The following is a 26,600-nucleotide window of genomic DNA, read 5'->3' on the forward strand; positions in this document are numbered from 1 at the left end:
GCGTAACGTTACTCCTGCTATATGAGGCATAGCCAATGTTAAGTATGGACGTCGTTCCCGCGGCGAATTTTGAAAATTTTACGTTGTTTGCGTAAGTCGTTCGCGAATAGGGCTTTGCGTAAATTACGTTCACGTCCAAAGCATTGACTATTTGCGACGTGATTAGGAGCATGCGCACTGGGATACGTTCACGGCCGGCGCATGTGCCGTTCGTAAGAAATTTAATTTACGTGGGGTCATGTTTTATTTACATAAAACACGCCCACCTCTTGACAATTTGAATTCGGCGCGCTTACGCCGGCAGATTTACGCTACGCCGCCGCAACTTACGGAGCAAGTGCTTTGTGAATACAGCACTTGCCTCTCTAAATTGTGGCGGCATAGCGTAAATAACATACGCTACGCCCGCACAAACTTACGTCCCCATACCTGAATCTAGCCCATTGTTTGGGGGGTTCAAAGTAATTGTCTAGCAAAAAATACAGATTTTAATTTGTAAGCATTAAGTGTCAGAAAAAGGTTAAACTGACCTCATTTACAGACCAAAGTTCATTCCTTTGATCTAAATTCTAAAGAACTAAAATTGTTACAATGTTTATCTCTGCCTAAGCTAAACTTGGTAGGATGCCCGTTTTTTTTTGTGAATTGTGATCTTGATTCTTTACAAATAATCGCGCAGCTCCACCATATGTTAATAACTAAAATATGAAGTTGAAATTCCAAAAATCATCTTCTGAAAAATGGCAGGTGCTTGGCTTCCAGAAAATCTTCCAGAAAGTCTATAAAATGTAGATTTCATATTAAAAGGAGGATACCAGTGGCCAGAATTGTCCACTGACATATTACTTGGGGACAACATTAGTGACTCAAAATGTTGGTTTCACTCTTCTGCAGCTGCATTGATTCTACATTATGGAAACACGGTTTACTCACTAGTGACACTATGGGGTTGATTTACTAAAGGCAAATATACTGTGCACTGCAAGTGCACTTGCTCCAGAGCTTAGTAAATGGAATTAAATTTCACATGCAAAGAATACTCAATCACATGCAAGAAAAAAGCCTTATACAGGATTGGATGATAGAAACCAGCAGAGCTTCCCCTCAGATCTAGAGTAACTACACCTAAAAGTGCACTTGCAGTGTACAGTATATTTGCCTTTAGTAAATCAACCTCCCCTGGCTTTGTAATATCTGAGCTAGTAACTGGCAGGATAATCTCACCAATGGATCCTCTACGAGTTGAAAGATGCCAGCATGCGATTCTGCTCATCAGCCAGCATGTAAAACAAAACCAAAAAAAAAGAAAAAGGGGGAAGAAAGCAATTGAACGCATGAGGCTTATTTGCAAAGGCCGAATTTTGGGCCGAAATCAGACCCGAATTTTGGGCAAATTTCAGACCTGAAATGGACCAAAAGATGCATAGCGTTTTTGCACAAAATGCACCGGACCCTCTGCAGTTCCCTTTGCAGGACTAGAGCAGCCGAGCCACCCGAGCCAATCCTTCACTAAGTGGCGATGCCCAGCTCGAGTCACTGTCAGGGGCAGGCGAACATTAGTAATCCTTTATGTTACTGGCCGCTTCCTCTATATGGATTCATCGGGTAGTGTGCGGGTATTCCGTCATTTCCTCGATGCCGCAATGTCTCCTGGGAGATTTTGTCATTGTTCCCAGGAGACATTGCGGAAGTCTGCCGCGAGTTATCGCGGGATTTAGAAAGAACTTGCTAAAAGTTCATTCTAAATCCCGCGATAACTCGCGGCAGACCTCCGCAATGTCTCCTGGGAACAATGACAAAATCTCCCAGGAGACATTGCGGCTTCGAGGAAGTGACGGAATACCCGCACACTATCTGATGAATCCATATATAGGAAGCGGCCAGTAACATAAAGGATTACTAAGGTACAGTGGATCAAAAAAAACATGCGGTTTAGTAAATATGCATATGAGCGTATCATTTTTTTTTTTTGGTGGGGGAGTGGATCTTGGGTGGGAGTTCCCACACTTTTTTCCCCAGGACTTGACCCCTGGTCTCCATAGAGAGCTAGTCAAAATATCCTGCTATTGCGATTTGGATGCAGGGATCCTGCAATGGTGTGAACCTGGCCTTCTAGACAAGTTATGCTGCTACTGTGCTGGACTTGGGATTTACTGTAGTGCTTGAACTTTAAGTCTGTGATAATTCCCAACCAGTAGTTTTGCTTTAATTCTTCATTTCCGTTCAGGGTCCCCACCCTGGGTGCCAAGCTACATTCCCACGTGTGGTTTCTCCAACTCGAACAACCAACCACGGCAAGACAGACTACACCTATCACATACGGATGATGGTATCGCAAATAATACATAGGTCCAAAAGGCTTGAGCTCAGGATGTCCTCTATAGTCTATAATATCCTTCTCTATACCAGGGCAGCAAGAACCTGAACAAGACATATGAAAGCAGCTTTGTCAGGTGATCAGTGTCAAATGACAGTGATCAACTGTTAGCTGATGTTTTTGGGTCTCAGTCCTCTCGCTTTTAATATTGGTCTGATCAAAGTTAACATTTGCAAATATTTGTACATGCATGTAAACACTTCTGCAGATGGAAATAAATGTGTGCAGAGGCATGTATAGGCACATACCTTACATTTACAACACAAAAATGTAATGTTTCTAATAGAACAAAAGCGAAAAGAGTAGGTGAATCTATCTAGCAAATAAACAGAGAGTAGTAAACACTAGGGGCCAGATTCTCAAAAGAGATACGACGGCGTATCTCCAGATACGCCATCGTATCTCTGAGTCGCGCCGTCGTATCTATGCGCCTGATTCTTAGAATCAGTTACGCATAGATTTCCCTTAGATCTGACAGGCGTAAGTCTCTTACGCCGTCGGATTGTAACTGCATTTTTACGCTGACCGCTAGGGGCGTGTATGCTGATTTACGCGTCGAAATATGTAAACCAGCAAGATACGCAAATTCACGAACGTACGCCCGGTCGACGCAGTACATTTACGCCGTTTACGTTAGGCTTTTCCCGGCGTATAGTTACCCCTGCTATATGGTGGCGTAAGTGCGGCGTACCAATGTTATGTATGGCCGTCGTTCCCGCAACGAAATTTGAAAATTTTGCGCGGTTTGTGTAACTCATCCGTGAATGGGGCTGGACGTAATTTACGTCCACGTCAAAACCAATACGTCCTTGCAGCGTATTAGGAGCAACGCACACTGGGAGATTTCCACGGACGGCACATGCGCCGTTCGTGAAAAACGTCAATCACGTCGGGTCACAGAAGATTAACATAAAACACGCCCCCCTGTCCCACATTTGAATTAGGCAGGCTTACGCCGGCCGATTTACGCTACGCCGCCGCAACTTACGGAGCAAGTGCTTTGAGAATACAGCACTTGCCCATCTAAGTTACGGAGGCGTAACGTAAATAGGTTACGTTACGCCCGCACAAAGATGCGCGCACCTACGAGAATCTGGTCCTCGGGGTGTAATCGTATAAGCGATGCATCGCGATTCAGCCTTTCAGTATCGATGCAGAAAAAAGGCTAAATCGTGATTGTATCAATGACATCATCTGTCATAGTCCTCCCATCCTTCCCTCCTCCTCATCTCAACCTGTCACAGGGCTTGCATGTGAAATGCCAGGGCAGGAGCTCACCACTGTGATTCAATTTCCCAGTATTGGATCAGTGTGCTGCCTATCAGTCTAGGAGGCGTGACTTTGTTACAGCGGCCGCTGGAGGAGGAGGAGGGAGAAGAGGAAGGGCGCGCCGGGATATCCATATCAAAACTCTGTGACACAGCGGGAGAGGCCTGCTGTGTGTGATCTAGGCAATGGGGAGGCTGCATTTGATGGGCACAGTAAGGCTGCATTGATGGGTACAGTCAAGCTGCATTTATTGATGGGCACTGGTGAGGCCGCATTAATGGGCAATTGACAGGCACAGTGAGGCTGCATTTGATGGATACAGTAAAGCTGCATTTGATGGGCATAGTAAGGCTGCATTTATTTATGGGCACAGTGAGGCTGCATTTATTTATGGGCACAGTGAGGCTGCATTTATTTATGGGCACAGTGAGGCTGCATTTATTTATGGGCACAGTGAGGCTGCATTTATTTATGGGCACAGTGAGGCTACAATAGACGGGCACAGTGAGGCTACAATAGACGGGCACAGTGAGGCTACAATAGACGGGCACAGTGAGGCTGCCTTTGATGGGCACAGTGAGTTTTTGATAAAACTCATGGGCATTGGGCAGTAATCGTAATGTCATGGAGCTTGCATCTGAAATGCCCAGGGTGGCCGTTCACCATTGACTGGATCACACACAGTGGGCATCTCTCGTTGTGTCACGGAGCTTTGATATGGATATCCCGGCGCACCCATCCACCTCACCCACCTTCTCCAATGGCAAACAAACTGTGATAGGCGGCACACTGATTCAATTTGCCGGCATTGGATCAGTGTTTTACCCATCAGTCTAGAAGGTGGGATTTTTTTACAGCGGCCGCTGGAGAAGGAGGAGGGAGAGGAGTGGCGTCCCGGATATCCATCTATCCGTGACACAGCAGGAGATGACCACTGTGTGTGATCCAGGTAATGGTGAGGCTGCAGTTAATGGGCACAGTGAGGCTGCATTGATGGGCACAGTCAGGCTGCTTTTATTGATGGGCACTGGCTGAAAGAAACGATGGGAGGGAGGACAAAGAGCCATCTATCTACTCCAACATTGGGCCCAAGTTGTTTGAATGTCTTCAGCAATTTTTGATTTGTTAGGTTGTACAACTGTACTACATTGGCAATGGATTTTTCCTACTTTGAAAGTTGGTGACAAATGATCTCTTCTGATATAATGCAGGAGGTAAAATATCAAAAAGGTTAAGAGGTGGGAGAGATGTGCATCATGGTCAATACCTAAAAGTAGCAAAACAGGGTTCAACTGTAGGGTTATATGCATTTTAGAAGTTAGAGAAACTAGGATGTTTGACCAATAGCTGTGGATCTGTAGGCAAAACCAGAACATGAGGAAGGACATCTGGTTACAAAGGATGGGGAGATGGCGAAGGTATTGCACTTATTCTTCTCCTCAGTCTTCACGAGGGAATCGGGGGCTTTAGTAACCAAAACTGCAGTGTTTATCCTCATGACACATCACAGGAAGCACCTCCATGGTTAACAGAGCACAGAATTAAAATTAGACTTGGGAAACTTAACATTAATAAATTACCGGGACCAGATGGCTTGCACCCAAGGGTATTTAGGGAACTCAGTCAAGTACCATTGTTCTTATTTTTACTGACTGGAATGGTACCAGCCGATTGGAGAAAAGCCAATGTATCACCAATATTTAAAAAGGGTCCAAAATACATCCCTGGGAATTACAGTCCAGTTGGCCTAACATCAATAGTATGTAAGCTCTCGGAGGGGATGATAAGGGACTATATACAAGATTTTAGTAATGAGAACGGTATCATTAGCAGTAATCAGCATGGATTCATTAAGAATCGTTCTTGCCAAACCAATCTAACCTTCTATGAGGGGGTGAGCTGCCATCTAGATAAAGGAAGGCCCGTAGACGTGGTGTATCTGGATTTTGAAAAAGCATGCGACACAGTTCCCCATAAACCTTTACTGTACAAAATAAGGTCAGTAGGCATGGACCATAGGGTTTCTTAAACCTTTGCATGCCTGCGCTTTATATGATGACTAAGCCCCTCCCCTTCATGACATTGTCAAAAAGGGGCGGAGCATGGGTGACCTTAAAATGATGTCCCCCCTGAAAATGGTGGCAGGGGTAAGGTGGGGGTTTGGGGATAAAGATTTAAAGGAAAGTAGGAGCCAACAGCACAAGGGACACATCAGGATTAACAGTAACTAATGTCCCTTGTGCTGATTTTTTATTTTGACTAAACGTTGCCTTTAAAGTGACTGCCATATACTTACCATTCTATTGTATACTATACACTCTTCTTATACATGGATAGCTTGCCTCAGCAACTCTTCTATAGTGAAAGGGTCACGTGTAATGCAATCAGACTGGATGCGTTTTTATTGGTAATTAAGGAAGGAAAAGAAGCCAAAAGGTGTGTCCTATATACACAGCACATAAAAATGACATAAGATCTAAACCTTTCCAATATAATTAAAAACTTGGAAAAAAAAAAGCTGGAGTTGGGTTTTAAAGCAGTGTCTTGTTTTACTTCAAATCCTAATTTTTCTGGGAAAGATTATTTTGTTTTCTTGGCACTTTATGGCCGGTTTAATCATTTATGAAAGTCAGAGAAAGTAACCGGACAAAGAGCTGCGGGTTTGAAGGATGAAGGTGCGGTCGCCCTGGCAGAACTTGTAAAACCAGTTATTGAGGCAATTCTAGATGACTTTATATATCTCACAAGTAGGAGAGGCCTGAGTGATGATCTATGCCAACACCCTATAAAACAACACAAGCAGTGGCTGGCATGCAGGTCAATGGCCATACAGGAGACTATTCCATTATAGCTACATGTGTCTGTTAGAACAACCTGATTGGGTTTTACATCTAGCCATAAACACTGCATATGACCAATATACTAATACTGTATAGGAGTACTGTATCATACCTCAATATTCATTGTAAGTGCCATCCAAAACTAGCAGGTGTGTTTTATAAGGAAGGGGAAAGTACTACGTTTATTATTAGTTGTTGAATTTTTATTTACATGGTACCCTAATTACCCCCCCCCCCCTCCCGTGGTAATGTGAGCTTTCCATTAAGTGATCTTGCTACATTAGATATACAGGCAGGGCTGCTAATAAGGCAGTACAACCAGTCCTCCTGTGCTGGGCCCGGGCCCCATCCATTCAAAAGTGGGGGGGCTCAGGTACCTGCTGAGCAGGAGGTCCTGCATTGCCATGAAATGAGATTTGCCATGGAATGAGATGGTCCGCCTCCATCTCATCCTATTGGCTCACTCATGTCACGTGACAAAACTTCAGTCACAGCTAGGCTATCATAGGGAGAGGATCTCCTCTCCCTGTGATAGCCCGATAGCACTGTCAGCAGCGTGCCTCCCGCTCCCCGATTAAGTACACCCCGCGCCCGCTCTACTCCCCGTCCCCCGCACTCTACTCCCCGTCCCCCGCACTCTACTCCCCGTCCCCCGTTAAGGCTCAGGGAACGGGGCGAGTCTACGCTATTACCGTAGACCTAGCGTTGGATACGTTAGTAGCGTACACCTGTGCATGCGCAGTATTTTCAACACCAGCCCAGTAGACCTAGCGTAGGCTACGTTAGTAGCGTAAACCTGCGTATGAGGTTTACGCTACTAACGTATCCAACGCTAGGTCTACGGTAATAGCGTAGACTCGCCCCGTTCCCTGAGCCTTAACGGGGGACGGGGAGTAGAGTGCGGGGTGCGGGGGACGGGGAGTAGAGCGGGCGCGGGGTGTACTTAATCGGGGAGCGGGAGGCACGCTGCTGACAGTGCTATCGGCCTATCACAGGGAGAGGAGATCCTCTCCCTATGATAGCCTAGCTGTGACTGATGTTTTGTCACGTGACATGAGTGAGCCAATAGGATAAGATGGAGGCGGACCATCTCATTCCATGGCAAATCTCATTTCATGGCAATGCACCGGTACTGTCTTAGTGCAAACACCGATCCTCTTGTGCAGCGCTGCCAGCTTCTCCTCTTCTTTCCCCCTCCAGCTGCACTGCAGGGGGACTGGTTCTAGCTAGGGTTGTCCAGATACCGATACTAGTATCGGTATCGGGACCGATACCGAGTATTTGCGGGAGTACTCGTACTCGCGCAAATGCTCCCGATACCTAAATAGAATACTTTTTTTGTATTTATCAACATGTTCTATGAAAATTCTTTGAGTTTTTTACTACTGCGTGACAAGCAAATAAAACATTTTTATTCATTTTTACTCATTTTTATTCTTTTATAATGTCTTGAGTTAGAGTTCTTCATAATTCTAAAGAAAATATCCTTAGTCTGTATTGTGGTTTGAAAACTGTCACATGACATTTAAAAAAAGTATCGGTATTCGGTATCGGCGACTACATGAAAAAAAGTATCGGTACTTGTACTCGGTCCTAAAAAAGTGGTATCGGGACAACCCTAGTTCTAGCACATCCGTCCCCTCCAACTGCTGTCTGCCCCCCCCCCCGTGTGCCCCTTTCCTTTCCTGCAGTGCTGCCAGCTTCCCTCCTCTTCCTCCGGCAGCTGCTGTAGGCACACAGGGGGATGTTTCAGGATGGATAGCAGGGAAAGGGGCCAGTAAATATGTAATTTACTCGCCGCTTAATTTCTTGAATGAACATGGTGAGCGATTGGTACCAATCACTCCATGTCCATTCATCACTGAAGCATAGTAAACTGTTTATTATGCTTCAGTTTGTGAACAGTATGCTTCAGTTTCATTCATCTGTGCAGCTGAGGCTACAGAGAATGTCCTCAGTCACTTTCAGTCAGGGGGGGGAGGCCCTGTCAGGTATGCTGTATGGAGCCCCATGATATCCAACAGCAGCCCTGTATATGGGATCTGCCATTGCTCTATTATCTTGGTCCTGGCTTGCATAGCAAGTCACAGAAAGCATGCAGCCAGTGAGATAAGAAAAGTCTGCTCCCTCTTCCTGCATGCTTGTTTAGATCAGTGCACAGGTGTGTGCAGCCTATTGCATTATGGTGTGCACCTCAAAGCTCAAACACATATGCATGTGTGACATATTTACCGGCCACTTCCCCGCTCTCCATCTTGAAACAACCGGAGAGAGGAAGAGGAGGAGAAACCTACTTTCAGCTCCTGCAGGAGAACAGATCGGTTCCACTAAATTCCACCCCAGCCATCCCTCCTGTCCAGGTTCTAGGGGTCAGCAAGGAAGGATGGTGGTTTACCCGTCACCTGCCCGCGATCGGCGGGTAGATCACGATTGATGGGTTGCCAACCCCAGGATTAGGATGTGCCCAGGCACATCTGGCACACGCCAATGAATCAGTGAGCCACCAGGTGGTGAACCTAAGAGAAGAATGGCGCCTTCATCAATCAAGGCCAGCATCCCCATAGTCTATCCTCACATGATGTTATATAGAGAAAGGGAATTTATAAGTCACCTCAATACCATTCCAAGCTCTCGACATGGCACAGTCTGATAAATGGCACACACCTAGAAGGCACAAGAGAAGACATTTTATTCTAGATATCTGCCTCATGCCACCTTGGCTCAACAGTTACAGCAGAGTTTACAAAAACTGTAAAAACATCAAAGATAGAACAGTAACAAAAGGTTAGAAGAACGAAGATGTACTGATCTGCCAATACAATGTATTAAAACCCAAGAATAACAATAGAATATTTTGCAGCTTGCCAGCCTCAGATGTGGTCATTGCATTAGTTATCTTTTTCTCCAATATTTTCACTTGGTGATCCCGTCACAAACACATTTCCCGTCTGACAGACATAACAAATTGCTTTCAATTTCAAAAAGGAACAAATACTGTAAGAGAAGGTCATTGATGGGTTTTACACACGGTACACTAATATTTATTTCTTGAATTTACGTAAAGAGTTATCAAACCATGTATCCATAAATGTGTGAAGATACCGTACAACAGACTGAGGAATGCGATAGATCCTCTTTAACCACTTGCCTATTGGCCACTTTTACCCCCTTCCTGCCCAGGCCAATTTTCAGTGCTTTCACACCTTGAATGACAATTGCGTGGTCATGCAACACTGTACCCATATGATTTTTTTATATTTTTTTTCATACAAATAGAGCTTTCTTTTGGTGGCATTTAATTACTGCTGTTTTTTTTTTGCTAAATAAACCCAAAAATACAGAAAAAAAACAAAAAAAAACAAACAACAACAACAACACTTTTTCATAGTTTGTTATTTTTTTTGCAAACAGGTACTTTTTCTCTTTCACTGATGTGCACTGATGGGCACTGATGGGCTGCACTAGTGGCCACTGATAAGGCGGCACTAATGAGCACTGATAGACTGCACTGATGGGCACTGATGAGGCTGCACTGATGGGCACTGATGGGGTGATTGGATGGTCACACTGATGAGGCTGCACTGATGGGCTGCACCTATGGGCACGGATAAGGCAGCACTAATGAGCACTGATGATCACCGACAAGGCAGCAATGGAGGCACAGATGAGACTGCACTAATAGGTGGCACAGATAATCAGGACATTTATAATCAGTGCCCCAATTATCAGTGTAGATGTCCCTTTCGCACAAGATAGTCATTAGATCTCCTCTCCTCACGCTATCAGCATTAAGAAAGGAATGCCGATAACGGACTTGTGTTTACATTGTTATCAGCTGTGATTTATCACATGGTAAAGAGCTGTTGATTGGCTCTTTACCCCCATCTGTGATCAGCAGTGTCCAAGGGACACAGTGATCACAGAGTGTGCTGCTGTGGGGGTGATCACGGGAGGACATCACATGACGCCCTCAGAGAACTGGCCAGCCACACTGTAGCCGTCATTCAGTTATAGCGCGGTCGGCAAGTGGTTAATAAAAACCAACCATTTCATTAAAGTTTATCTAAACCTAAGAACAGAAATGTAATGCATTGCATTCCACCAGTCCTTAGAGGTGGTGATGGTCTGGAGGAGGTCTGGCCCTGCATGTCACCTGCCCTGGAGCAGAGTTATGTGTTGGTACAGTACAGGTGAGCCAGTCACCATAAACATGGCAACAAAAGACACCATACTTCCTGGTTCTAGAGAAAGAGTGTTACGGCGCCAGCCCACCCACACCATGGCAGCTCATTGGGCTGGTCCAGGGTAAACCAGGCCCTGTGCTTGTGTCATGCCAAGGGAACCCAGACTGCAACCTGCTTGAGAAATACTGCCCTGGGACATGGAGACATTTGCTTGCATGCTGCTAGGGATGAGCCGAACACCCCCCCCCCCCCGTTCGGTTCGCATCAGAACCTTCTAACGGACCGAACGTTCGCACAAACTTTAGAACCCCATTGAAGTCTATGGGACCCGAACGTTTGAATTCAAAAGTGCTAATTTTAAAGGCTAATTTGCAAGTTATTGTCCTAAAACGGGTTTGGGGAGCCGGGTCTTGCCTCGGGGGAACATGTATTGATGCAAAAAAAGTTTTAAAAACTAAAGTTTTTTCGGGAACAGTGATTTTAATGATGCTTAAAGTGAAAAAAAAATTGAAATATTCCTTTAAATATCATACCTGCTGGGTGTCTATAGTATGCCTGTGAAGTGGCACGTGTTTAGAACTGTCCTTGCACAAAATGAGATTACTATAAGAAAAAAGTCATTTAAAAACTGCTTGCGGCTTTAATGTAATGTCTGGTCCCTGCAATATGGATGAAAATCATTGAGAAAAATAGCATGGGTTTCCCCCCAGGTCACCAGCCTCTTTGGCCCTATATACTTTGAACAGCAGTATACAGGCGGTGCAAACAAGACCGGGACTGTAGGTTTGTTGTTAAGTAGAATCTGTTTGTAATTTTGAACTGGTACTTTTTTAAAGTGTAGCTCCAGCCCAAAAAATTTTTTTTAAGCTTTTCGGAAAACATAGAGAAGGGTTATCACCCCTGTAACATTTGTTTTGCTGTCTGTGGGCATCTGTTCTGAAGATTGCACCTCACTTTCTGTCCCAATGACAAATGATTTTTTGAAAATTTGGGTTTTTTAGTGAAACAAGGATTGGTGATAAAGCATCAGTGTACAGGAGACACCTCTTGCAGAAGAGAATTTCTCTTCCTAGACGTAGATTTCCTCTCACTTCCTGTTGTCTCCTTCCGTTTGCAAGTAGGAGTCGTTTGTAAGTTGGATGTTTGAAAGTAGGGGCCTGCCGTATATACTCTGCAGAAATTTGGGCCCTAGGTGTTGCCACAACACTGTAAGCCCTCACAGTTAGGCCCCATACACACGAGAGGATTTATCCGCGGATACGGTCCAGCGGACCGTATCCGCGGATAAATCCTCTCGAGGATTTCAGCAGATTTCTATGCGATGGCGTGTACACACCATCGCATTGAAATCCGCGCCGAAATCCTCTGGCGATGACGTGTCGCGCCGTCGCCGCGATTATGACGCGGCGACGGGCGCGACGCTGTCATATAAGGAATTCCACGCATGCGTCAAATCATTACGACGCGTGCGGGGAATCCCTTTGGACGGATGGATCCGGTGAGTCTGTACAGACGAGCGGATCCATCCTTTGGGATGGACTTCAGCAGATGGATTTGTTGAGCATGTCAGCAAATATTCATCTGCTGGAAATCCATCCCAGGGGAGATTTATCCGAGGATAAATATCCGCCGGAGTGTACACACCATAGAATCTATCCGCTGAAACCCATTTGATGGGATTTATCTGCGGATAGATTCTATGGTGTGTATGGGGCCTTACACACCATAGAATCTATGGCCCTGCTGCAAAAGTATTGCATCAAAAATTGTAATTACACGCCCCTGTTGAACAGGGGCAGAAAAATTGGGCCTTAGCCACTGGTGGCGGTGCCCAGAACCAAAAATGTTCTTACAAGCTATCAGCATGATGATCATTGAGGAGGAAAAGGATAGTCACTCAGCATAACAGGATAGTCACTCAGCATAGGCAGTCTTAAAGGGATCTGACATTTAAAAAAAAATATTCAGTTACATCAGCATCAGGTGCTTGGTAGCTGGTGGTGATCCAAGCCCGATTAATTTTTATGAAGGTCAGTCGATCGACCGAGTCGGTGGAGAGGCGCACCCTGTGATCGGTTACAAAGCCTCCAGCAGCACTGAATGTGCGTTGGATGTTGGATGAAGAACGCTGGATGCAGGACAGGCCAGTAGCTCAATTGCATACTGTGCAAGCTCTGGCCAGTGATACATCCTCAAGACCCAGTAAGCCAGAGGATTTTCAGTGGGAAAGGTGTTCAAGTCTGATCTTGCCCCTAGGTATTCACGCACCATGTAAAACAGACGCTGGCGATGGTTGCTGGAACCGGTCATACCTTGGGGCTGAGGACTAAAAAATTGTCTGAACGCATCGGTCAGACGACCACCTTGAATGAATGAATGAAAACTTATATAGCGCAGCACATGCGAATTTAATCACCTCTGGGCGCTTCCACCTCCACTGCTCCTTCTGTGACTGACCGAAGCCTCAGCAAAGCGTTGCACAGACCTTTCTGCAAGGCCTCCCGAAGATGTTTCATCTTCTGCTCCCTCTGCGCCAGCAAGATAAGGTCCGCAACCTTACCCTTGTAATGTGGATCAAGGAGGGTTGCCAGCCAGTAATGATTCCTCTTCTTGATAGCACGAATACGAGTAGGTTTGCTGAGGCATTTGGTGCGGAGTCCTCTGGGTCACTGATGACGACATGATCTGCAGCCACCTCGTCCCAGCCACGTACAAGTCCATGGGTTTCTTGGGACTGTAATTGATCCCTTAAAGACTGCTGCTGATGCTGAGTGCTAGGCTCCACCTCCATGCTGACACAATCCTCCTCCTCCTCGTCCTCTTCCTGTATAATAGGCGGGCAAGCAGGAACACTGTCTGGATAAAGGGGGCCTTGAGAGGTAAGGAAGTCCTCCTCTTCCTCCCTCTGTTCTGCCTCAAGGGCCCTGTCCATTATTCCACGCAGTCTGTGCTCCAACAGATGGATAAGAGGGACAGTGTCACTGATGCGTGCACTGTCACTGCTCACCATCCTCGTGGCCTCCTCAAATGGTGACAGGACAGTGCATGCATCCCTGATCATGGCCCACTGGCGTGGGGAAAAAAAACAAGCTCCCCTGACCCTGTCCTGCTGCCATATTGGCACAGATACTCATTGATGGCCCTCTGCTGCGTGTGCAGCCGCTGCAGCATGGCCAACGTAGAGTCCCACCTGGTGGGCATGTCACAGATTAGGTGGTTCTTGGGCAGGTTGTATTCCTTTTGGAGGTCTGAAAGCCAAGCACTGGCATTATATGACCATCGGAAATGCACACAGAGTTTCCTGGCCTGCTTCAGGACATCCTGCAAGCCCGGGTACCTGCCCAAGAACCGCTGCACCACCAAGTTAAGGACATGAGCAAAACAGGGCACATGGGTCAGTTGTCCCTGTCGCAGGGCGGAGAGGAGGTTGGTGCCTTTGTCGCAAACCACCATTCCTGGCTTAAGCTGGCATGGCGTCAACCACCTCTGAGCCTGCCCCTGCAGAGCTGACAGAACCTCTGCCCCAGTGTGGCTTCTGTCCCAAGCACACCAGCTCAAGCACCGCATGGCATCTCTTTACCTGCGTAGCCCCTTGAACTCCTACGGAGCACCGCTGGTTCCCGAGGACACATCAGCACAGGAAGAGGCCACAGAGGAAGAATAGGAGGGGGTGGAGGAGAGAGGTGTGTCACAACCAGTAGTAGCATTTTGGAGGCGTGGTGGCAGAACAACCTCCAACACTACTGTACCTTGTCCTGCATCCTTCCCAGCTGCCAGCAGAGTCACCCAATGCACCGTGAAAGATAGGTAACGTCCCTATCCATGCCTGCTGGACCATGAGTCAGCGGTAATATGCACCTTACCACTGACCGCCCTGTCCAGCGAGGCATGGACATTGCCCTCAACATGCCGGTAAAGAGCCGGAAGCATCTTCCGTGAGAATAAATGCCATTTGGAAACTTGCCACTGAGGTACCGCACATTCCACAAACTCATGGAAGGGGGCAGAGTCTACTAACTGAAAAGGCAGCAGTTGAAGTGCCAGCAATTTAGCTAAGCTAGCATTCAACCGCTGGGCATGTGGATGGCTGGGAGAGAACTTCTTGTGGCGTTGCAGAAGCTGGGGCAGGGAAATTTGCCTGGTACAATCTAATAGATTGCCCGCAAGTACTTGGCTGTGACACACCTAATTCTACACCTTCAGTTCTATCAGTGCAGGCTTCAGAGAGGACTGAGGGTATAGTGGGGTTGGAGATCCCAGCTGATGATGAGCAAGGAGAGGTCCGCTTTGTTCTTTGGTGTGGGTCTTTGAGGTACGCTTTCCAACGAACTGCATGGCAGGTCGACATAGGTCTGGTCAAGCATGTGGTGCCCAAGCGGGTGATGTTTTGGCCACGCGAGATACGCTTGAGACATATGTTGCAAATAGCAGCGGTGCGATCTGATGCACTCGTCTCAAAAAAGGCCCACACCAAAGAACTTTTGGAATAACGCTCAGAGACAGCAGCGCCCTGCACATGCGGAGCTCTGCGTTGTGATGCAGTTGGTGTGCTGCCCTTAAGCTGGCCCCTGGAGGGCATCCTGCCTCTTTGGAGATGTGCCTCATCCTCCTCCTCTTCTCTCCTATCAGGCACCCACGTGGAGTCAGTGACCTCATCATCCCCTCCCTCCTCATCACTGTAGACAACCTGGCAGTTTGCTGCAGCTGGGGGAACATGACTGCCATATTGCTGTCCTTCTTGGGGACCCACTCTCTCTGGGCTCACGTTGCTGTCTTCCTCTAGCTGTGTACCATCATCGGAGCCTTCAAAATGCTTGCGCATCCTCCTGCAGCATGTACCCAACACTGTGGTCAAACAGTTCGGGGGACTCTTTAGGAGGATATGGTAGTGCTAGGGAAGGAGTGACTGATGCCATTGAGCAGAGGGAAGAGGCCGTGTTGGCAGCTGCTTTGCCAGACAAAGTACCCTGAGCCTGGGTGAGAGAGGATGAGGAGGATGAGAACAGCTTGGTCATCCACTCTACCAAGTCTTCGGCATGTTGTGGCTCAACACGGCAAGCTGCCGAAAAAAAGGACGAGCATGTCCCTTGGCCACGTGCTGATGAGGATGCACCGTTTCCACAACCAGCACTGTTGCCTCTAGATGCAGAGCCTGCTTGCCCTCTTTTATCGTCTTGTGACTCTCTGCCTCTCCTTGTTGTCCTTCTAGACATACTAATGGCCTGCAGGGAGCTGCACAAATACTGACAATACCTGCTGATCCCTGCCTGTGGTATTAATATGAGCAGATCTCTGCCTGTAGGAATTAATATGAGAACACCAGCTTTTTGTAGCTTTAGGTGCACACTGTGCAGAGGACACAGTTAGTACACACACACCACGTAGCTTTAGGTGCACACTGTACAGAGGACACAGACAGTACACCACGTGAAAGTACTTGCAGAATAATCCCCTGCCTGTGGTATTAATATGAGCAGATCCCTGCCTCTAATATGAGAAACACCAGCTTTACGTAGCTTTAGGTGCACCCTGTACAGAAGACACAGACAGTACACCACGTGAAAGTACTTGCAGAATGATCCCCTGCCTGTGGTATTATTATGAGCAGATCCCTGCCTCTAATACGAGAAACACCAGCTTTACGCAGCTTTAGGTGCACACTGTGCAGAGGACACAGACAGTACACCACTTGAAAATACTGCAGCTAGCACAATCACCTGCCTGCCTGTCAGTATATTAGGAAGAGCGAATCTAGCTAAACTTAATACAGTGTATATATATATATATATATATATATATATATATATATATATATATATATATATATATATATATATATATATATACACATACACACACACACACACAACACCTGGGATGCATATATATCCTCTACACACTAACTCTAACTGACTAGCCTGCCTGCTCTATCTAACTGCAAAAAATGACACTCTGTCTCTGTCTCTCTCGTCTCTGTAAACCACTGCAACACACTACACAAGGCTGCCAGGGAGGCGACCTTATATAGTGTGGGGCGTGTACTAAACCCCCTGAGCCATAATTGGCCAAAGCCACCCTGGCTTTGGGCAATTATGGCTCTCTGTTTTTTTGCAAGCTGTGATTGGCCAAGCATGCGGGTCATAGTGCATGCTTGGCCAAGCATCAGCCAGCAATGCACTGCGATGCCGCAGTGAATTATGGGCCGTGACACGCCACTCGAATTTGGCGTGAACGGCCCATAACGTTCGTAATTCGTCGAACATGGGTTAGACTCGAACACCAAGCTCATCCCTACATGCTGCCTGTTTCCCTTTGTGGATTCTTATTATATTTGTTTTGTCCAATGAATTTTGATGATTGGTATGCAAAACAAGCATCAAGCACTGGGCTTCTGGTCTGAAAGCAGAACTTGATCTCTCAATCAACATTGACTATTTGTAATCCTTATGTTGCTTGCCTTAGTAAATAGGAAAGGTATATGATATTTATTAATGATGTAAGAAATTTAGAGTTGTTCTTCCTGTGTTATGTCAAGGAGTCCAATTAGCCCTTCTAGGTGTGATCTTGGAACTACAGAATTATCAGTGGAAAGGGATAGGGGAGAGCTTGAGTAGTTTAGTAAAGGCAACTGAGCAGGGCTGACACCACTCATTACACAAAAATGCTGTGTGTTGTCAGCTCACAAGAGGACATAGGAACGGAGGACATTTTTGGGCAGATTAACAGGTATTTGTTCTCCATCTGAAAGGTCAAAGGAATAAAAGACGGGGAAATAAATGGCTATGTATTGCAGAGATATAATTTTACCCGTACATACACTTTAATATGGTGTTCTCATTCTCTTTCCCTTTTTTTTTTGTTTCCATGCAAGTTGGCCCTTGTGCACATAGGAGTATGCCTGCATGACTAAGCACCCGTTCACACCGGTGCAATTTGTCATGCGATTTGACAGTAACAAATAGTATGACAAGTCATACCCTATTGTTATCACTGGAACCATTCAAATTGACGAAACTCATGTCACAGTGACATTAAAAAAGGTTCCTGCAGTACTTTTTGCTGTTTTCATTGCGACTTGCATAGACTTTTGTTGAATAAAGTTGCAAGCCACAATGGAATCAGCAGTGCAAATCGCACTGATGTGTTGCTTTTAAGCCACACTGAAGTATTATTATTATTATAATACAAGATTTATATAGTGCCAACAGTTTACGCAGCACTTTACAATGTAGAGGGGGGACAGCACAATTACAGTACAATACAGAAGGTACAGGAGGCCGGCCTTGCTCGTACAGATTACATTCTAGAGGGGGTGGTGGTTCAAAAGGTAATAGCTGCAGAGAATGATTTCATGGGGGTGGCTCGGGGACAGTTGTTAGGTGGGTGGGGGATAGGCTTCCCTGAATAAATGTGTTTTCAATATTCTTTCACAGTTCTTCTGGGGAAGGGGGTGGGTGGTATGTGGCAGTGGACGGTGTCAGTATTTTTTTTTTATTTTTAATAATTGATTTTTTTACAATTTAATTTGTTTCTTAATTTTTTTTCACAATGCTTTTTGGGGGGAGGGGGGTTGAGGCAGTGGACAGTGTTGGTAGGGCAGGGAAGAGTGGTGTCAGTAGTTTTTTTATTTTGTTTTTTTTTACACTTTTTAGAATCTTTTTACAGTAATTATTTTTATATTTTTTGGGGGGGCTTTGGTGAGATATCAGGGGTCTAAACAGACCCCTGACATCTCCCCTTTGAGACAGACAAAGGCACTAAAGACACATTCCCCAGTCCCTTTCTCAGCACTAAAGATGAATGAACAGGAGAAAGAGACTCCTGTTCATTTATAAACTGAGCAGAGTAAACACTTTATATTGTCCTATGTTGTAAGGACGTGTTTTTTTTTTTCTCGGAAAATGGTGGCGCCTGGCCAGAGACTCAACACAAGAAGAACGTTTGTTCTCTAGCATTTGAGAATTCTCCCATTAAAATCAATGCAATTTGGTCCACCACAAAATGGCCGCCAGCCGAAGCCCTAATTACAAGGACAGATTGTTCTTTAGTGTTGTAGGGGATGCTGGGGGCGGAAGCTGTGTTTGCAGAGACGTCTGGGGGACAGAAATCAGTGTTCACAGCTGTTCCCCGCCGCAGCAATCTATCCTGGGAGATCGCGAAGTCTCCCGCACCTAGCAGGAGACTTGAGATGTCCGAGTACACTGATTCGCTTTGGCGTTATAAATAGCGGACACATAGGCTAACATGGAGGGGTGTTTAGAGGCAGGGTAAAAAAAAAGAGCCCCTAAGAGCAGCATTAAAACAAGTCCAGTGTGCATGAGGCCTACAGCATTTGAGAATTTTTAGCATTATGTAAATTAATAAAATAAACTGGTTTATATTGACTGGGGCCAAGTCACGGTGATGACCTGATCAAAATCAGCTATTGCAAATGAAGGTGTGCATCATTAAATCAGTTCAAAATCACTGACTTCTACCTAACCGTCAAACACTGACAGGTATTCACATTTTTATTTGTTTTTATTCTTATTATAGAATGCACAATATAAAGCACAAATATGTTGGTACACGTTCGGAGGAAAGCACAGCCACATGACCTGTTAAAGTCATGTGACCAGCCTCGTCACCAATCAAGTGCACTTAGCAGCATTATGCACAGAATGAGGGACACCACAAGCTCCTCGCCATGGCCTGCATTTAAAGTGGTATTAAACTGAAAGCAAACATTATATTGTAGCGGACTAATACTTAGTTGTGACAGGTGCATTCGTTTTCTTCTATTTTTATCTGGTGATCTGGCCAATAAGTCTGATGTTTTTCAAAAGAACACGTGCTCCAACAGTTACAGGGATGAGACAAACCATTTAACACTGGCAGGGGTGCTTTAAAATATTATTTATGTAAAACATGTATACAAAAACAGTTTGCTGTAACTGATTACAGTGAAACCTCGGATTGCGAGTAACACGCTTAACAAGCGTTTCGCAATACGAGCATTTAAAAAAATAAATAAATCAATCCTGACTCGGTTTGCGAGTGTTGTCTCGCAAAATGAGCAGGATTCAAGCCACAGCGGTGTGCAGTACTGCATTTTGCCAGAGGTGCGGGGGCGCCGGAACCGAGCGGAGCAGTTCGGAAATACTTGAGAAAACTCGGAAATACTCCGTTCCCGAGTTCAGCCGAGCTGTTCCCGAGCCTTTCCGAGTATTTCCAAAGCTCTCTGGCGCCCCCCACCTCTGGCCACATGCGATATTGCATGCCATAGAAGTCAATGCGGAACAAATTATTTTCGTTTCCATTGACTTCTATGGGGAAACTCGCTTTGATATGCGAATGCTTTGGATTACGAGCATTCTTCTGGAACGGATTATGTTCGTAATCCAAGGTACCACTGTATAATGTATTAGCTGGAGTTCAGATTCAATTTCTTAGTGAATCTGCTAGTACATCTCAGTGTTGCCAACTGTCCGTATTTTTACGGACAGTTCGTAAAAACTGGCACTTTTTTCGCCCGTTCGTAAATGTCCGTGGTTGCGTGAATGTGCCAGTAAATATAGCCGAGATCGGTTCAGCTTGGAACTGCGCATGGAGATTAGAGGCAGGGGGTGATTGGAGGCAAGGGGTGGTGGTGGCACCGCAGAGGGGGATGGAGGCAGGGGGCAATAAAGGCAGGGGAGATTGGAAGCAGGGGGTGATGGTGGCACCACAGAGGGGGGTGGTGGCACCGCAGAGGGTGGGGGATGGAGACAGGGGTTGTTGGTGGCACCGCAAAGGGGGATGGAGGCAGGGGGTGATTGGAGGCAGGGGGCTTGGGGGAGATTGGAGGCAGGGGGAGATTGTGGCACCGCAGAGAGGGGTAAAGGCAGGGGGTGTTGGTGGCAGAGGGGGATGGAGGCAGGGGGTGATTGGAGGCAGGGGGCTTGGGGGAGATTGGAGGCAGGGGACGATGAAGGTAGGGGGAGATTGTGGCACTGCAGAGAGGGGTGAAGGCAGGGGGTGTTGGTGGCAGAGGGGGATGGAGGCAGGGGGTGATGTGACTAAATAATTTGCTCTTATTATACCGAAAATAACAAAAATATGTTTTTTTACCTTAATATCTACCTTAAATCACATTGCTATTTGCCTAGCGTACTTGTTTGTAGCCTAAATACTGAGATTTGCACCTAAAAATTTAAATCTAGTAACTTTTGTGAAATGCCAGTAAAAACCTGGCTGCGCCAGTAAATTTCGGGTGTCGTGACAGAAAATTTCAATCTGGTAGGTTGGCAACACTGGCACATCTAACACTCCCCTCCCCCCCAGACTGACAATGCCGCTGTTGAAATGTGCTCTATCATCCAGAGTGAGGACACGAATACAGGACGGGAGTCCAAGTGCCTGAAACATGTTAGTACAAGGGTATTGTGCAATGTAAAAGAGCCCGATTGCCACACAGTGCTGCCACCACCAGTAGTTCATTGACCTCCCTGCCTGTATCGGAGGCATGCACAGACAGCTCTACTGACAGTCTGCAGGAGCCTGGCATTGTACCCTCAATCTGACTGTGGGTCCAATGCTTTGAAGGCTCCTAACAAAAGAAAATTAAAATGCACATTTATTTTTTTTTATCTGCGCATTTATTATTATTTTTAAGGTGAACTTTAATTTAGCATGGAAACTTAGGGTTAGCAATACAGCGATTAAATACTTTTTAACAGAAAAATCTAAAGCCACCACCATGGAAGACATTCTACATAAATCAGCAAGGATAATATTTACCGGTATAAGCCAGCTCTCATCAAGGAAGCTGGAATTCTGAAAGAAAAATACCAGAAATGTGCCTTTAATTACCAAGATAGCCAGCAATGACAAGATTATGTATGCATACTCCCAGAATTATTGGTCAAATAAAGCACAATTTAGTAGATAAAGCCCTGTATATTCAACAGATATGTATATTCAATCGATGATTTAAAAAAAATATCAGATTTTCATTTTTATTTAAATCCGATTTTTTAGATTTTTATAAAATGTATTTTAATAAAATCCTTTTAGAGTAAAAATCGATCTATTTAAGATACATAACTAATTGATTTTGTTTTTCAGCATGAAATGGAGCTTAGTTTTGTAGCACGAGGCTGTATATTCTGCAATATTTACATTTTTGGTAAACTCGTTCAATGAATCCAAGCTGAGATAACATGCACTCCATTGATGCATTCACACAATTTCACAGTAACCATGAGAAAAAAAAAAATCAGGAATATTCCTTTATCCCACTGTTTTGTAAATCTATGTACACTACAAACTGTATGATTGGATCGGTTCTGATATCGCTGTTTTACTAACCTGATAGCTTATTATTCTAAATAGAAAACCTTCATTTTGTTTGCAAATATTAAAGATTCTAAGTACCGGCAAGAATGAGTCCTTACATTTAACCACTTGCCTACAGGGCACTTACACCCCCTTCCTGCCCAGGCCATTTTCAGCGATGTCGCACTTTGAATGACAATTGCGCAGTCATGTAACTCTGTACCCAAACAATTTATTTTATAATTTTCTTCACACAAATAGAGCTTTCTTTTGGTGGTATTTATTGGCGTATAACACTCACTTTTTTACCCTGAAAATAGAGGGTAAACTGTCCCTGCGTGTTATACGCAGGGGTCTGTGGAAAGTTTTTTTCCTGAAACTTCCCTCCTAAAGTTCGGGTGCGTGTTATACGCCGATAAATACGGTAATCACTGCTTAGAGCCGAAAGTCTTAAGTCTTGCGACTTCTGATCTGACTTTGCCCTGCGACTTCATGTCTGACTTCCATGCAGCTTCAACGAATGGGATCCAACTTTGATCTGACCATACCAGACCCTTCGAGACTGAGGGGAAAACCCCACTCCAAAAAAAAAAAAAAACCCATCACAAACCCGGGGAGGGGGGCAGAAATGTCCCCAATGGATACACAGATAACTAGAATACTGGACAGGCAATCTTCCCCACAGTAACCAAGTGAGTCTGCCCTTTCCCATGCAGAGTAATACCACAGGATACCTATAATCCTCTCCACAGCGGCACATACTCACCTTTACTTCTTCCACCATCCCTCTATTTGGCTGCTGGCAGCAGGTGAAATGGCCCTGTGTAGGCCAAGAGTCATGGGGCCATGGACTCTCCCCCATGTGACTTTCCTGACGATTCAGGATTGGCCCAGAGCTGCCACATGCTCCCCCATACCCATATATACCAGGTATTTTCAGATCTGAGGGGGGTAGGCAGTGCCGGGACAAGGTCATCTAGAGCCCAGAGCAAACTGCACCCCCCCCCCTTCCCCAAGATGCATGGACATTGTGTCAAAAATCCCCCCCCCCCTCCAAAAAAAAAGCACTGATCTGCATGATTATCCCCCCCCCCCCCAAGCATAAATCCTCCCTCTTCCTAGTACAAATCTGCCCCACTTCTGAAATCCTGACAACCAGAACAAACCTTTGCTCTCCCAAATCACCCTCCCCCCCCCCCCCCAAAAAAAACAGTCACTCTTCCTAGCACAAATCCTCTACCCCTAAAATTTCCCCTCCAAGTTCACATCCTCTTCCCAAATTGCTTTCCCTTCCTAGCACAAATTCCACCCCCACCCAAAAAAATGACCTCCCACTAGCACAATCCCCCACCATATTACCTCTTCTAGCACAAAAACTCCCAATCCCCCCTCCTAGCACAAATGCTCTTCCCCCATCCCCTCTTTCAACACAGATCCCCCTGAATCACCACTCCTAGCACACACACCCAAATTTCCGCTCCTAGAACAATTCTTACCCCCTAAATTCCCCCTTCCAACACATATCCCCTCCCCCCAATCTCCTTACAGCACCCTCACATGATACCAAAGTGCCCAGGGCAGCCTTCCCTCCTGCCCACCCCTTGTCCCGGCCCTGGGGGGGGGGGGCGGGGGGGTAGGTGCTGCTGTTGAGAAAGAGAATATAATGCCGCGTACACACAATCATTTTTCAGCATGAATAAAACGTTGTTTTTAAAAAAACGTCATTTAAAATGATTGTGTGCACATCGTTTTTCAGTTTCTGAAAAACTACCAAATTTTTTTTCGAACATGCTGCATTTTTTAACGTAGTTTTAAAAAATGTTGTTTTCTCGGGTTGTAAAAAATGATCGTGTGTGGGCTAAAACGACGTAAAAAAACAGCGCATGCTCAGAAGCAAGTCATGAGACGGGAGCGCTCGTTCTGGTAAAACTACCGTTCATAATGGAGTAAGCACATTCGTCATGCTGCAACAGACAAAAAAGCGCGAATCGTCTTTTACTAACACGGAATCAGTTAAAGCAGCCCAAAGGCGAATGGAACTTCCCCTTTAAAGTGCCGTCGTACGTGTTCTACGTCACCGCGCTTTGCTAGATAATTTTTTTTTAAAAACGATGGTGTGTGGGCAACGTCGTTTTAATGATGAAGTTGGGAAAACGTTGTGAAAAACAACGTTTTCTTTCATGCTGAAAAACGATCGTGTACGCGGCATCACAAACCTGTTGCTTTCCTTTGAATGGGCAAAAATAGAAATTTGCTTACAAAAATTTTAGATTGAGCTTCACATTCACCACTGAAAACTGTTAAAAAATGTTGTCAATGCTTTATGCAGGTAGGTGTACGGGATCTCAACTTACCTGAAGATCTAGAGCAAAATTGCTTTGAGACACAACCAGGAGCAAAGACAGGAAGGGTTCTGGAAGACAAAATTTGTTTCTCTCGGTTATTTTAGATTTTGGGAATTTTGTGTCTGAAATGTACAGAGGAGATGAAATGTACAAAACCCGAGCTGACTGGCAAATGGGCTGCATACTAGGAATAAAGTAATATACCATCATCATGTATTATAAAGGCTCGCCGAAGAAAAGGCTTCACATTACCTAAATGTTCCTCATTTCCAAGCACAGAGAAGAGCGGGTCATACCACTGAAAGAAAGGAATGTCAGTACAGAGGACATGGCGAGGAATATGCAGTGCAAAGTAATGGAGAGCCACCCAGCAAAAACAAAGCTAAACTCTAAGGAGATAAACACACTAAAGATACACAGCAGGAGGCTGATATCAAAACAAAAAATGTAATGATAAATGAATAATTATCTTCATTAATTCAGGTCTTTTAGATCTGCTCAGCTTTAAATCACATACACTATATTACCAAAAGTATTGGGACACCTGCCTTTACACACACATGTGAACTTTAATGGCATCCCAGTCTTAGGGGCAGATCCACGTACATCGGCGCATTATTGCGTCGGGCGTAGCGTATCTAAGATACACTACGCCGCTGTAACTTTTTTTTTTTTTGGAATCCTCAAAAAATTTGCGCCGTAATTTAGTGTATCTTTGGCGGCGCAAGGGCGCGGAATTCAAATGGATGTGATGGGGGCGTGTTTTATGTAAATCCGTTGTGACCCGACGTAAACAATGTTTTTATTTAACGGCGCATGCGCCGTCCGTGGGGGTATCCCAGTGCGCATGCTCGAAATTAAACCGGAACAAGCTAATGCTTACGACGGTGACGTCATCCTACGCAAATCCCTATTCGCGAACGACTTACGCAAACGACGTAAAAAATTCAAAATTCGAGGCGGGAACGACGGCCATACTTAACATTGAGTATGCCACCATATAGCAGGGGTAACTATACGCCGGAAAAAGCCGAATGCAAACGACGTAAAAAAAGCGCCGGACGGACGTACGTTCGTGGATCGCCGTAACTAGCTAATTTGCATACTCGACGCAGAAAGCGACGGAAACGCCACCTAGCGGCCTGCGTAATTCTTTTGTGGATCTGCCCCTTAGTCCGTAGGGTTCAATAGTGAATTGGCTCACCCTTTGCACCTATAACAGCTTCAACCCTTCTGGAAAGGCCGTCCGCAGTTCGTCTATGGGAATGTTTGACCATTATTCCAGAAGTGCATTTGTGAGGTCAGGCACTGATGTGAGAGAGAAGGCCTGGCTTGCAGCATGCACTCTAAAAGGTGTTCTATCAGGTTGAGGTCAGGACTCTGCAGGCCAATCAAGTTCCTCCACCCCAAACTCACTCATCCATGTCTTTATGGACCTTGCTTTGTACACTGGTGCGCAGTCATGTTGGAACAGGAAGGGGCCGTCCCCAAACTGTTCCCACAAATTTGGGAGCATGAAATTGTCCAAAATATCTTGGTATGCCGACGCCTTAAGCGTTCCTTTCACTGGAACTAAGGGGCCAGGCCCAACCCCTTAAATAACAAACCCACACCATAATCCCCCTTCCACCAAATGATTTGAATTAGTGAACATCAAGGTCCATAAAGACATGGATGAGCCAGTTTGGGGTAGAGAAATTTGACTGGCCTGCACAGAGTCCTTTCCTCAACCCAATAGAACAGCTTTGTGATGAATTAGAGCAGAAACTGCGAGGCAGGCCTTATTGTCCTGACTTCACAAATGCGCTTCTGGAAGAATGGTCAAACATTTCCATAGACACACTCCTAAACCTTGTGGACAGCCTTTCCAGAGGAGTTGAAGCTGCAAAGAGTGGGCCAATTCAATATTGAACCTTACAGACCAAGACTGGGATGCCATTAAAGTTCATGTGTGTGTAAAGCAGGGTTTTGACAAATTTGCTTGGAATCTAGGAGCCAGCTAAAAAAGTTAGGAGCCAGAAAACCCTATCCCCCCCTTTTTTTAACAGGAGCCAGAAAACATAACCCAGTCCCGGAGAGCTCGCGTGCAGTAGCGCCCGTATATGTAAACGGTGTTCAAACCACACATGTGAGGTATTGCCGCGATTGGTAGAGCGAGAGCAATAATTCTCGCCCTAGACCTCCTCTGTAACTCAAAACATGCAACCTGTAGATTTTTTTAAACGTCTCCTATGGAAATTTTAAAGGGTAAAAGTTTGTCGCCATTCCACGAGCGGATGCAATTTTGAAG

The 26,600-nt window shown here is 45.5% G+C and overlaps 1 protein-coding gene across 1 annotated transcript in view; it reads right to left on the minus strand.

Annotated features, from left to right (window-relative positions):
• LOC120918226 overlaps positions 1–26,600 on the minus strand; it is an 86,611-nt gene that overhangs the window by 41,362 nt on the left and 18,649 nt on the right. The window contains exons 5-8 of the mRNA XM_040329728.1: positions 24,563–24,608; positions 24,320–24,378; positions 21,429–21,464; positions 9,098–9,150 (exon numbers count right to left, since the gene is read on the minus strand). Coding sequence (XP_040185662.1) covers positions 9,098–9,150; positions 21,429–21,464; positions 24,320–24,378; positions 24,563–24,608 — 194 coding nt within the window. The remainder of the gene's footprint in view (positions 1–9,097; positions 9,151–21,428; positions 21,465–24,319; positions 24,379–24,562; positions 24,609–26,600) is intronic.

The sequence above is a fragment of the Rana temporaria genome, chromosome 12, assembly GCF_905171775.1.
Source record: "Rana temporaria chromosome 12, aRanTem1.1, whole genome shotgun sequence".
Taxonomy (NCBI): Eukaryota; Metazoa; Chordata; class Amphibia; order Anura; family Ranidae; genus Rana; species Rana temporaria.